Source organism: Penaeus chinensis, chromosome 33, assembly GCF_019202785.1.
Source record: "Penaeus chinensis breed Huanghai No. 1 chromosome 33, ASM1920278v2, whole genome shotgun sequence".
In the NCBI taxonomy this organism is placed as follows: domain Eukaryota; kingdom Metazoa; phylum Arthropoda; class Malacostraca; order Decapoda; family Penaeidae; genus Penaeus; species Penaeus chinensis.
The window spans coordinates 3,722,286-3,737,285 of NC_061851.1; the positions used below are offsets into that span (position 1 = coordinate 3,722,286).

At 35.4% G+C, this 15,000-nt stretch overlaps 1 protein-coding gene across 1 annotated transcript in view; it reads left to right on the plus strand.

Moving 5' to 3' along the window:
• Positions 1 to 7,909, plus strand: part of LOC125043319 — a 13,402-nt gene extending 5,493 nt beyond the window's left edge. The window contains exons 5-8 of the mRNA XM_047639393.1: positions 3,423 to 3,557; positions 3,724 to 3,827; positions 4,180 to 4,297; positions 7,165 to 7,909. Of these exons, the coding sequence (XP_047495349.1) occupies positions 3,423 to 3,557; positions 3,724 to 3,827; positions 4,180 to 4,297; positions 7,165 to 7,547 (740 nt within the window). The 3' untranslated portion in view covers positions 7,548 to 7,909. The remainder of the gene's footprint in view (positions 1 to 3,422; positions 3,558 to 3,723; positions 3,828 to 4,179; positions 4,298 to 7,164) is intronic.
• Positions 7,910 to 15,000: the final 7,091 nt, after the last annotated feature.

The window sequence follows — 15,000 nt, forward strand, 5'->3', positions numbered from 1 at the left end:
AGGCCCTCAGCCAAAATTCTTTCACGATGGCATGTTCACGTCACCCGCCAGATTTTTTCTCGGCGTGATGGTCACATCATCCAGATCGTAGGGCTTAATGGTCTTTTCTGCTTGACTGAATGAAAGATAAGAATTATGTATGCTCTGTGCCATAAGATGAGATATGAATTTGATCTTCTGCCACTTGTTTTCTTTTGTTTTCAACCAATTCTACAGAATTTCCTAGGGAGCAGTTTTACTTTTTTTGATTTGGAATACTTGTGTTTATGAATCAACAATGCATAGAATCTTTGAATGTATTTCATGGCTGAAAATAATAGTATTCAAGGCAGTAGCTTGCTATTAGCTTTACAGTAGATTTGTTTTTTGCAGTTTTTGAATAAGTCTACAGACATATACAAATGTCAACAAATTATACATTCCGTGTAAATGGAATATGTAAGCAAATTCTTTGTGGAGGGAGGGAGACTAAGCATGGTATGCACTTGGCTCCTGCTAAGTCATATTTTAGAGTTCTTAAGTGTCCTCTCCAGTTGTAGTAAGAATATTAGTGCTAGCTCTGCAAAGAATATTATTCCCTAGAACCCAAAAATTTACTCAGATAAATGTACACCAGATTGGGAATGTCCTAGAAAGAAATATCGAATGATAGAAGGAACTGAATGTGTGATTGCTTGATAGATTATGTATAGTAGCCAATGGTATACTAAACTGGATTTGCAGTTGAATTGAGTTTTTCCATCTTCATCAAATGTTATTTTTAGAAGCAAAATAAACTTTAAAAACTTGTAAATCTATTATTCAGTTACTTGGAGATGAAGACATCATACAGAGATATTTTTTTGTGAAGTATTTATGTAAGTATTTATTTCAGGTTACTGCTTGTATTTTACTATGCATGATTATTAATTTGTATGTGTGTCTATAGGCAGTTTTTCACTATTTTTGCACTGTGTGTTATACTTAAAGCATACGTTGTCTCTTTTATTTAGGTTGAATTATGCTGGTATAATATGACACAAATGCACTTAAATGAAAATTATGCTTGCACTTATGCCCACACATCTGTTTTTTTTTAAACAGATGAAGACTGTGATAGTGTGAAATTTTGCACCAAATTGGGCTTTACACTATTAGAATTACATACTATAGGAAAAGGAATCAAGATAGATGTAGATATAATGATTACTAACAAATTGTCCTTACAAATAATAATTCAACATTCATATTGAACTATGAGAACTTTGTTTTATCCAGAATATTTTTCTTCAAGTAGCTTTCTTTAAATATTTTACCACAAGTAAATATGGATTTTTCAGAGATGTAGAAGACAATGTGTAACATTTATTGTATTTCAAATTCATTTTAGAAAAGATACAAGTTTACAACCAGTCTGGCTGTTGGTCTTGGCAATCACCACATCTTCCTCTCTCCAACACCACTTACTGCTCTTCCAACTCCTCTTACTCCTCTTTTAACTCCTCCTTCTCTTCCTTCTTCTCCTTCTTCTCCTTCTTCTCCTTCTTCTCCTTCTTCTCCTTCTTCTCCTTCTTCTCTTCTTCTTCTTCTTCTTCTTCTTCTTCTTCTTCTTCTTCTTCTTCTTCTTCTTCTTCTTCTTCTCCTTCTTCTTCTTCTTCTTCTTCTTCTTCTTCTTCTTCTTCTTCTTCTTCTTCTTCTTCTTCTTCTTCTTCTTCTTCTTCTTCTTCTTCTTCTTCTTCTTCTTCTTCTTCTTCTTCTTCTTCTTCTTCTTCTTCTCCTTCTTCTTCTTCTTCTTCTTCTTATCCTTCTTCTTCTTCTTCTTCTTCTTCTTCTTCTTCTTCTTCTTCTTCTTCTTCTTCTTCTTCTTCTTCTTCTTCTTCTTCTTCTTCTTCTTCTTCTTCTTCTTCTTCTCCTTCTTCTCCTTCTTCTCCTTCTTCTCCTTCTTCTCCTTCTCCTCCTTCTCCTCCTCCTCCTCCTCCTCCTCCTCCTCCTCCTCCTCCTCCTCCTCCTCCTCCTCCTCCTCCTCCTCCTCCTCCTCCTCCTCCTCCTCCTCTTCCTCCTCCTCTTCCTCCTCCTCTTCCTCCTCCTCTTCCTCCTCCTCTTCCTCCTCCTCTTCCTCCTCCTCTTCCTCCTCCTCTTCCTCCTCCTCTTCCTCCTCTTCCTCCTCCTCTTCCTCCTCCTCTTCCTCCTCCTCTTCCTCCTCCTCCTCCTCCTCCTCCTCCTCCTCCTCCTCCTCCTCCTCCTCCTCCTCCTCCTCCTCCTCCTCCTCCTCCTCCTCCTCCTCCTTCAACTCCCCTTCTCCCCACCAACTCCTTTTACTCCTTTTTTAGCTCCTTCTCCTCCTCCTACAACTCCTCCATGTCTCATTACCATCATTTTAGGGAATCTGAGGATCTGATTTTGCCACAGTAACAGTGCGAGTATAATTAAGGTTTAGCTTATTATAGTATTAGCAGCTGCATAGAGTAATTCATCTTTCCTTCAATATAATATGCTCTGTAGTGACTACAAAATATATAAAGACTATTGGCTTTTTAGTAGAAGCATATATATGTAAATTATAAACTGCTTTATAGTTTGAAAATGTTGTGTAGGGATGGTAGAAGAACAAGGAAACATATTGCACTGAGCCTGTCAGCTTTACGCCACAGTTAGGTATGATATTGTGTACTGCTTGAGTGTTTAAAACAATAGAAGGAAAGTTTAATAAGAATATTCTGCTTGTGATTAATGTGAAAGAAAAACGAGTTATGTAACTCGCATATATCTGTCTTAGAAAAAAAAACTTGGAAGTCTTTAAAAGTTCATTAAGTTTTTTACATGTAAGAAGCTTTCATTTTATGAAGTTGGTTAGATGAATGTTAATTAATAAAACCGAAGATCTGCAGATTAAGGTTGCTAGGCATTCAAAATTGTTTGTGATCCATAGTATATTGAATGTGGAAGTTACAGATGTCAGTCATTCTAGGTAATAAACCTTGTCATTCACATTTTTTATGCCGGTTACCAAATGCCACCAGCCAGTACTGTATTTATTTTATGATCATAAATTAGGTTGTGATTATTGTGTAGAGATGTTAAGGTGTGCCACTAAAGATTGAGTGTGATGGTATATTTTTTTTTATATAACAAGTATTTATAATTTCTACTGCTCATCTGTGTTTCTTCCAGGTTCTCTTTCTTTCCCTAATGCTTTTTTGTTTATCTGTATATTTCTGTCTTTGTTCTGTCCCCATGGTCAAGCCTCTTCTCCCTTTTCTATTAAAGGCTAATTTGATTGGGGAAATATGCATGTATATGTTACACTTGTGATGTGTAAAAAAATTGAGTAATAAGCAAGTTGCCTTAAATCAGTATTCATGTTTGTATTTTTCTGGAGTTAAAAAATGTAAATCCAAATACCTGAAGTGTATTTATTTTCTTAATATCTCTGTTCCTACCAGGCATAAATCAGACGAAGCAAGTCCGCAGATTATCAGGAGGTCACAACATCCTCTTGAGTTACTACATGGCAAGTAACGTATCTGGTTGGGACCTGGACAACTCTTCCCTCTCTGATGATGAGCCCTGGATCCATGGTGAGTGCGAGTATCTGTTCTGTCTTTTGCTTCACAGTCCTTTAATTCCGGTCCTAATGCCTTGAGAAATGGGTCTTATATAGCCGAGTTTTCCTTTTAACGTATTTTGGTGCGAATTTGCTAACTGCCTGTAATAACTGTGATGTTGGTTTTGGTGGTGGATTAGTTGGTGATGGGCAGTGTGGCTTGCGGATGTTGGATGGGAACTTGGGGCGTGAGAATTGGCGTGTGCCGCTGCGGGAATGCCCGGTTGACTTGCAGTGTGATTTGGTAAGTGATTTGTATTGAAGCATGTCTTAGTTTGTTTTATTTTTTGTGTGTGATTTAATGTTCTTTGGTATGGGTTTAATGTACACAGAATTTATGGTTAATTTGTAGTGAATTGTTGGGAATCTGTGTTGATTGGGGTGATTTTGTTATCTAAAAATTTACTTTTTTTCTGGTAACCTATGCTTTTACTTAATTTAAATAACATCATAAAAACTTGGATGATTTCATGAAGTGACATGTCTACTCAAATTTCATAATTTATTGTATTTTTTGTAACTAGAGATAAATGATTTATCAATATACTACTTGCATTTCCATATTTGTAATGCTAAAGTATTCTCTTCTCATTCAGTTGGACGTAAGTGGTGACAGAGTGCCAGACTGTATAGTACGAGGTGGCAACACAATGCTCTTTATGATTGAAGCTCGCTTTGGGACAGTAGTGTGGCATTTGCATGAACACAAGGAAGGTAAGTTTTAAAGAAATATGTAGGGTATAACTTTATGTTTTGAATTTTTGCATAAAATATGATTGAATTTAAATATTAATTAATTCTTCCCAGCTCTTCAAGATTGAGCAGAATTCATTGTGATAAGTGTTGGAAAAGTATGAATGCAAATAAATAATTTCACAAAGTTTGAGATAGATTAGATGCATTTTGATCTTATATCTTGATCAGCATTACATATTCAGTCAAGATTACAAAATGTATATAAATCTGTCAATCCCTGCAGAGTCTCCTGACACTGTTGACCTTTTCTACAGAATGGGTGAATTTTTAACTTTGAAAATCAGTGTTCATTGTTTCTGAGTTGTAGTGTGCACAACTTACATGATTTTTTTTTATAAGCATAATCCCTTTTTGAAACACTGACATGGTGAATTATATATGCATTTAGTGGACTGGTGTTAAGTTTTGTGGTGTTGAACATAAGCCTAGTGCTAGCTGATTCTTTTCCTGAGTTTTATTTTACACAGAACTTCAAAGGTCTTGGTGTTGTTTGTGATTGGAGCTGGATTGTTGGTATATATGAGTCCATCATAAAGGATCATAGAAACAAAAAAGGAAATTATTGGAAGCTACATATATTGCATCTAAAAAAAATATAAGATAAGTAGTGAGAGGTCACACATGTCCAGTGTGTCCACAGGTTTTGAGTTTAATCTATTTATCTCTAGATATAGATATGGATACAGAAATATTAGTCAATCACTGGGGCTAATGCAAAGGGAGGTGCATTGCTACATTGCCCTTCATATCCAGCTATGAAGGTCCTTCTTAGCAAGTCTTCAGGCAAGTCCATGGCCCAACTCATTACAATAAATCTTATTGATTTGCTCAAGCCATAACTTTCTTGGTCATCCCACAGGCCTCCTCCAACCTGGGTTGTATCAAGAGGAGACAACCTGTTGGGCAGGATCATCTTCAGGGAGTAGAACCAAGTACCAGATTGTATAAGAAACAGGTCCTATGCTGGTCTCATGGCATAGCAAGTTCACAGCACCTGCAACCTGGCCAGTATGTCTACTGACAACCTAGAGTCATGCACTTCACTACCAAGATATGTTAAATCTATTTGGCTTTGATACCCTTGCTGTTGCCACCGATAAACCAATAGAACAGGTTCTCCTAGCAGACCCCCAAATGCCTGGATCTTGGCTTTAGTCCAAGAGACCTCTAGATCCAAGGGCTTCACCACATTACCTAATGTATTGAGATCTGGCAATAGGATCTTCAAAAATTAAGATAATTAGCATCTTCAAGGTGGGTGATCTTGATATTGTCAAGTGTTTGCTCCACATTTACTTCAGATGGCAGCTCTACCCATTGTCATGTCCATGCAAGTGTTGAGTGTGTTGTAAGAACACAGCTCTGCCTCATTCCTGAATTAACAGGACAGAAGCTAGACAAGCGCCGATCAGATTTTACAGCACTTTTATTGCCAGTGTAAAGGCTTGCTATTAGTCTTTGTCTTGGGATCTTTCAAAGTGAGTCACATGCAGTGTCAAATACCTTCTGGAGGTCAGTGCAGGCTATGAGCAGCTCACAACCAAATTTATGACAGTTCTGCATTGGCTCTTGTATGGTATACTGGAGCACTGGAATGCCTCAGGAATTACTGCAGTCCCAGCCGTCCCCCCTTCCCCTTACAACGGAGGATGACCAAGCTCCTCAGCAGGTCTAGGGGAATGGTACCAGACTACCAGATGGCAGTTAGGACAGCATGCAATTCATGTGCCATAGGTTTACGACTAGCCTTCAACAATTCAGTAAGGATGCTGCACATCACAAATGCCTGCTGCTTTACCACCTTCAGCTTGGATCTCACCTCCCTAACTTCTGATAGGGTAGAAGTTTCCTTGCTACTTGGTGGATTGGGCACAAGGATCATGACACACTCATGTCCATGCTAACTGTTGGTGATTCAACCTGATACAACTTCTCAAAATACTCAGCCCTATGCTCTTGCACTCTAAGTTGATCTGAGATGACCTGACCATCTAATAAGTATACTGCAGCCATCTATGAGGATGACTTTCAGTTCAACTTTCTTGGGCTTGATAGGCAAGAAGATCAGAAATGGATCTCAGCCCCCTCCTTGAGATTCTTTATATACCTGTTGGTTGTTCCTTCTCAGTAGTGTCAGGGTTTGATGCATATCCAAATCTCCAGTCTTTTGAGCTGAGTGACATGCATTCATGACCTCTAGTGTCTCTTGCTACACAAAATTCTACTGTGTTCTCTGATATCTGCTATTGGACACCTTAGCTGCATCAAGTGTTTCATGTTTGAAGGTGTCCCACATTGCTAGATGTTCTCATGCCCTCAGGGTGTATGGACATCCCCAGTTAAGATACTCTTAACTGGGGGCTTCTTGCTTCTCCAAGCCTAAGACCACAAGTTACTAGCACAAGAGGGCAAACAAGCACTTAACACTAAACCAGCAAACCACATCATTATTTCACTTCTCCCTAGTCAAGGTTTTGAGGCAGTTTGCTTTGCTTCATGGCCCATTTATAAACCAATTTGAGCCCAAAAATATTTTGCCATCAGATCTTCATTACTTATTGATGTATGTAATAAACATATCATTTACATATGTTTCCAGACTTGTATTAGATTCTCAATTAACCCTATTACCACATTTATATTCTTTTTGCAGAAGGTATTTTCAATTTTCACCTCTTCAAATATAGTACCATCCTACTACATTATATCAGTAAAAAGATCAAGCTAGATCTTTATATACTATGTCCCTCCTTAGTATATGTTTTTAGAATTCTAAGATTAGGTAATATTACTGATGACTAAATCCATATTTGCCAATTTTCCAGAGTCATCAGTTTTCCCTGGACAAGATGCTACTCAGTCATCTCGATCAGTTTTGAAATTCTACAAGCCTGGTCCAGCACTCCTTCTACCAGATGTGAATAATGACAGCTTTGGTGACTTACTATTCTCTGGCTTACTGTCATCCAAAGACCCTCACTCTTGGGACTCTAGCTATGGAAATTCAGAGCCTTGGAATCAGGAGGAGATGCTAGAAACACAGAGATCACCTTCACAGACTAACCACTTGGTGTTGGTGTGCGGGCAGTCTGGGAGTATCCTTGGCAAGCCCTTGGTACTGATACAGTGTGTGAACATACTAACAGTCACTTGGGATGGTGAAGGCATTGCATATTCTTGTGTTGACTTTGGAGGTGCCAGTAAGTAGAACAATATTAGTGTACCTGTCTCTTATTTGTTTTAAAAAAAATTGTTTGTCATTGATTCACTCCCATCCCTCCCCTCCCCTTTATTTGTCAATTGTTACTAATTGGGAATTTTAACCTACTTGTACTTGCATAAGTGTTCAAGTTTCATTTCATTTTGTTTTAAGAGTGAAAACTATTGTTTACCACACAAATGCTTTCTCTTCCTCAGGTTCAATACTTTACATGTTTGCATGAAAACTAAAGTGATCAGGAAGTAGGAAAATGTGTAAAAAAACCCACCAAAATGTTTAAGCAAAAACACGAAAAGCATACCACATGCGAACACACATGTGCACACACCACACTTATACACATATGATCACTCACACACTAACACTCACACATTAACACTCACACATTAACACTCACACACTAACACTCACACACTAACACTCACACACTAACACTCACACATTAACACTCACACACTAACACTCACACATTAACACTCACACACTAACACTCACACATTAACACTCACACACTAACACTCACACATTAACACTCACACACTAACACTCACACATTAACACTCACACACTAACACTCACACATTAACACTCACACATTAACACTCACACACTAACACTCACACATTAACACTCACACACTAACACTCACACATTAACACTCACACATTAACACTCACACACTAACACTCACACATTAACACTCACACACTAACACTCACACATTAACACTCACACACTAACACTCACACATTAACACTCACACACTAACACTCACACATTAACACTCACACATTAACACTCACACACTAACACTCACACATTAACACTCACACATTAACACTCACACACTAACACTCACACATTAACACTCACACACTAACACTCACACATTAACACTCACACACTAACACTCACACATTAACACTCACACACTAACACTCACACATTAACACTCACACATTAACACTCACACACTAACACTCACACATTAACACTCACACACTAACACTCACACATTAACACTCACACACTAACACTCACACATTAACACTCACACATTAACACTCACACACTAACACTCACACATTAACACTCACACACTAACACTCACACATTAACACTCACACATTAACACTCACACACTAACACTCACACATTAACACTCACACACTAACACTCACACATTAACACTCACACACTAACACTCACACATTAACACTCACACATTAACACTCACACACTAACACTCACACATTAACACTCACACATTAACACTCACACACTAACACTCACACATTAACACTCACACACTAACACTCACACATTAACACTCACACATTAACACTCACACATTAACACTCACACACTAACACTCACACATTAACACTCACACACTAACACTCACACATTAACACTCACACACTAACACTCACACATTAACACTCACACATTAACACTCACACACTAACACTCACACATTAACACTCACACACTAACACTCACACATTAACACTCACACATTAACACTCACACACTAACACTCACACATTAACACTCACACACTAACACTCACACATTAACACTCACACACTAACACTCACACATTAACACTCACACACTAACACTCACACATTAACACTCACACACTAACACTCACACATTAACACTCACACACTAACACTCACACATTAACACTCACACACTAACACTCACACATTAACACTCACACATTAACACTCACACATTAACACTCACACACTAACACTCACACATTAACACTCACACACTAACACTCACACATTAACACTCACACACTAACACTCACACATTAACACTCACACATTAACACTCACACACTAACACTCACACATTAACACTCACACATTAACACTCACACACTAACACTCACACATTAACACTCACACACTAACACTCACACATTAACACTCACACACTAACACACACACACACACACACACACGTGCACACGCATGCACACACATGCACACGCACATTCAAACACACGCACATGCACACACTCGTGCTCACGCTCAAGCTCACACTCACACTCACACTCACACTCACACTCACACTCACACTCACACTCACACTCACACTTACACTCACACTCCACATACACATATATGAATGTTTGTGTGTATATCTGGTTCATGTGTGCTTGCACATGCTTACATGTTGATGTAAGTTTTGCTTTCTCATTCTTTTCAGATTTATTTTATGTGGCACATGTAGAACTAACACCTATTAACTGATTATGTATATTATTAATGCAAAGTAAATGTATATTATGTATATATGTATATTGTTCCTTTTAATTTTTCAACAGTTTACCACATATAACAAAATTTAGAATGGTCTCTCTTATACTTGTATTTTCTTCATCTAACAGTGGCAGTTAATACTGGGATGGAAAAGAATGCCTGGCAGCTAGTGTCCAGCAGCACAACCTTCGTCAACGCACCAGCCTTGGGTGAGGAACAACACTCAGCGCCTTGGATTCTAACCTCTATTGTTAGAAAAATGATTGTACATGTATGAAGTTACTCAGGATGTATGTGTTAATTTGACACAAAAAGCATCATATTTGAAGAATGTAGAAAGGAGGTTAGATAAGACTGTAATTAATGGATGTTTGTTTTTATTCAAGCAATAAATTACTTTTTCAGTTATGTGAAGAACTTGCACTTCTGTAGGTAGAGATTTATTACCATATTTTTTATGTGTACTTCATCAAACAACAGGACTGACCTGTGGTACAAAGTTGCAGTTCATTTCTCTTGAGTTGGTTGTGATAATTGAAAATCTTTTAGTGGCTCATGCAATGCTCCAGTGTTAGAATGATACCTGAAAGGTTGTGAGTAATGGTTACAGAAATTTTATATTGTAATTAGAAATTCAATTGAGAACAATGTGATTGGATAATTAGTTATTATTTTGAATCAGGGAAAGTTAGAAATATAAAGAGGACTGTACTTAAAGCCTACAGAAACTGACATGTTAGCTTTTGAATACTAACATTGGGCCAACAGTAGATGTGGGAGTTGTCACTTATAGGTGGTTTATAAACAATAAAATTGCTGCTGGTGAAAGTATTCAGTATTGCTGCAAGGTCGTAACTGTAAACTTGAAGCTTTGCATTAGTATATTTATTTATTTTTCTGCTAATTTATTTATTTATTTTTATACTTATTTTTCAATCCACCAAAGAGTAAAGAACTTTTGACTATGTTTTCTCACTCTGATGATCAGTGCTTGATGATGCAACAAGCAAAATTTCAGTTGGTATTTATTACTTTTTCTTGTAAATATAAAAATGTATATACTCCTTATTTATCAATTGATATTATTTTAAGAAGTTAGATATGCCTTGTTAGCTTGGAAGTGAATGGTATTGCACATGGCCTCAATCAAAAAAGCAGTGAGTGTGTGTGCGTGTGCGTGTGCGTGTGCGTGTGCGTGTGCGTGTGCGTGTGCGTGTGTGTGTGCAGGTGAAAATTATGGAGTGTGTGCCTTGAGTTATGAATATCACATTTCTTGTGTTCATAATGTAATAATGATGATTATTATCGTCATCATTATTATTATAATTGTTATTGTTATTATCATTATTATTTATATTGATAATGATAATAATGATAATGATATTGATATTGATATTGATACTGATAATGATAATTATTATTATTATTATTATTATTATTATTATTGTTATTATTATTGTTATTATTATTTATATTGATAATGATAATAATGATAATGATATTGATATTGATATTGATATTGATAATGATAATTATATTGATAATAATAATAGTAATAATAATATTATTATTATTATTATTATTATTATTATTATTATTATTATTATTATTGTTATTTTTTGTTATTATTTTTTTTATTATTGGTATTATTATTATTAGTTACTCCTTGTTATATTTATCACATTTCTAGAAACAAGGAATAAACAAAGAAAAGAAAGATGAAAAAAAAGACATGACTTCAGAAAATGGACTTGAAAATTGTTATAATTTTTTTTTTTAGTTGCCTGATTAGTTCTTCTAACTAGAAATATTGCGAATATGTATTGTTAATCTTGTGAAGCTCCTGCGAAGAGAGGAAATATGTTAAATATGAAAAACATCTTTTTTTCATTGTTGTTAGCCCTTTTCAGTGTTATGGATGCCATTTGATGTCCTCACTAAGTTACACTAAGTTAGTTACACTAAGTTACATGTTTGACCTCTCTGCTGTAGTTCCTTTATAAAACTAAAATATTTACTCTTTGGAACATGGCTGTGCATGGACAAAGGCCTTGCTGTATGGGGAACATCATCATTATGTTTTTGAAAAATTTTTATCAGCATATTTGAAAATGTATTAGAAAAACTTGCATAAAGAAAAGGCAGTGCAATTACTGCTTCGTTTCTTGGGATTTGACAACTCAAATGGGCTATATTGGGGCTTTCAATCAAACCGAACGTAATTAGAAAGTGTCACCTCACTTAGGTGGCCACTACACTTGAGTGTGACCTTAAGTATCTTACAACCATTTGGGAAAATGAGTATATATATAACTATGTGTATATATTTTCATATATACATATTTATGCAGTATATATATATATATATATATATATATATGTATACATAAATGTATATGTATATATACATATATATGTTTATATATGTATATATATGTATATGTTTATATATATGTATATATGTTTATATATGTATATATATATGTATACATAAATGTATATGTATATATACATATATATGTTTATATATGTATATGTTTATATATATATGTATATATATGTATATGTTTATATATATATGTATATATATGTATATATGTTTATATATGTATATATATGTATATATATACATATATATGTATATACATGTATATATATGTAATATATATATTTATTTATTTATTTATTTATTTATTTATTAATTTAAAATGTTATTTAGAGAGTACAGAAATTGTGTATCATGCAGAGGATATATATGATTTTGAAGCATATCAATGAAAAGGTTAACATCTGAATATTCATTTTCACAAGGCTGCTGATTGGAATATAGTAATTAAAATGAAATTGAAGTTTGGAAAGTCCGTAAGGGATTGGCTTGCCTTGGCTGATCCTTAAATATGTGATATGCAACTATATATTTTGGCTCTATAATTTTCTTGATTACATTTTCTATTTCTCTGTTTATATTTGTATGTATGAATTTATGTATATAAACTGCATATATGCCTGAATTATTATTTTTGTGTATATGCAAGTGCGTGTGCGTGTGCATGTGTGTGCTGTGTGTGTGTGTGTGTGTGTGTGTGTGTGTGTGTGTGTGTGTGTGTGTGTGTGTGTGTGTGTGTGTGTGTGTGTGTGTGTGTGTGTGTCTGTGTCTGTGTCTGTGTCTGTGTCTGTGTCTGTGTCTGTGTGCGTGTGCGTGTGCGTGTGCGTGTGCGTGTGCGTGTGCGTGTGCGTGCGTGTACATGTGATTATGTGTGTATGTGTGTGCAGTCATGGCTTTGTCTGCATCTGATCTGGATGTATATTTGTGTATGCAGGAACATCAACCTTTGTATCATATCATATAATCACAGCAAAATGTAAAATTTTGGTGTTTATATTCTAATTTTCTCTTGTGTCACTTTACTTGAAAATTTCAAGTTCAAGTGAGTTGAGCAGTACAATCTTGTGCAGGAATCTGTTACATGCTAATGTCTTGCTTTCATCCTGTACAAAATGCTTTTCTTTGGCTCTTAATGTTTATAGTCATTGGAATACAGTATTTCTGTTGAGACTTTTGAAGAGGGGTAAAGACAAGTAGACACTAATTTTATTGCACTTGGATGTGCTTGACAGCTGATGCATGTGAAACAACAGGAGAGTGAAGTGGTAAAGAAAAGAGTAGATTTACAAAATATCTATGATTTTAGTCCCACAGATGGAGATGCAGTTTTCCTGAAGCTTATTCACAGAGAAAAGTGCTCTCAGAGTGCACTGATCCCTAAGCTCAATCTGTGTGCATGTACAAGCCTGTATGGTAATGCAGAGGAGATGCCTCTCAAAAATTCTCACAGTTTTTGTCATACATCTCTTAATGATTGTATGTTTAGGAAAGGATGGAAATGTTGATACTACATTTGAACAAGTATGCAGTACTCTAAATTCATATCATGTTTATCTGAAGTTGCATTTTCAGTGTTAGACAAAAACAAAGCTTACTGCTAAGTGTGGTTGTAAACTTACCAATGTATAGAGGATATAGGTTACCTTGTTTATTGTATAGCTTTCTCTCATCATTGAGTAATGCTCAAATGTTGAATAAAAAGGAGTTCTGTGAATGTAACTTGTCCTCTAAGATTTAGCTTTCAAAGTGGTTAGTTGTTACATGTGTAAATAGTGTGTCATGCAAATATTACCAGTAGATAATTTTCTTGATTTTTTTTTCTAATGCACTTTGAGAAGAAAATGAAAATAAGAATCGTTGTCCACCAAGTGGTTATTGATTTTATCAACAAACATTTTTTTTCTTTCTGTCCAGCCAATAGCTCCTTATATGAATATCTGTTCATATTTACTAAAAGAAGTGCTGTGAAGTCATAATTTATCAGTGATTTTACAGTTATATTTTTATTTATATTGCCTTTCTAGTTAAAGTCATCATTTTGAATTTTTGGCTTAAGCAAAGTGATGTATTTTGAACTAGTTGGGCTGTACGTTTTGGGACTTTGTTAGTAATTGTTTGTTGCCTTAGTAAACTAATGAAAAATTACTTCAAATGATAGAAATGATGTCCAGATACATTTTTTGCTTCTAGTATGATCTGCTGCTTTTACAGCAAGCTGTGTGGTGCTGAAGTAGAAGCTTTTGTTATGAAGAAAGTGTAGGTAGATGTAAGATTTCTTGTGATTTACTCACTGGTGATTATGCCTCGTCTCTATGTTTATCAAAATATACTTATTGTTGGATTGATTCTGATTTAGATGTGTTCTTTCAAGGATGGCTGCACTTATTTGCATTTAGGCAAGGTCTTTTGAAATATTTCTCAGAGTTCATGCAAAAGAAAATTGTGTGACATGATACCTGTGCCAAGGTTAATGAAACTTCCATCATTTATAATTTGTTAACAGACACATAATTAGGCATATATTTGTCACTTTGATGAAGCAGTTTAGGAATGTATTATGATATTGTAAAACTCAAAGGATTAGTTTTACATGAAGAGAATGTGCCTCAGTTCATATTATTGAATTAAAAAATGAAGAAATTATGCAGTCTTTTTCATTTCTGATGTGAATGTTGAACTTGGGCTGTTGAATGAAAATTATTATTAGTACTTGACTATTATCTATAAAAAAGGAACTTTAAAGTTAATATTAAGGTTGCTTTAAGGATTATGT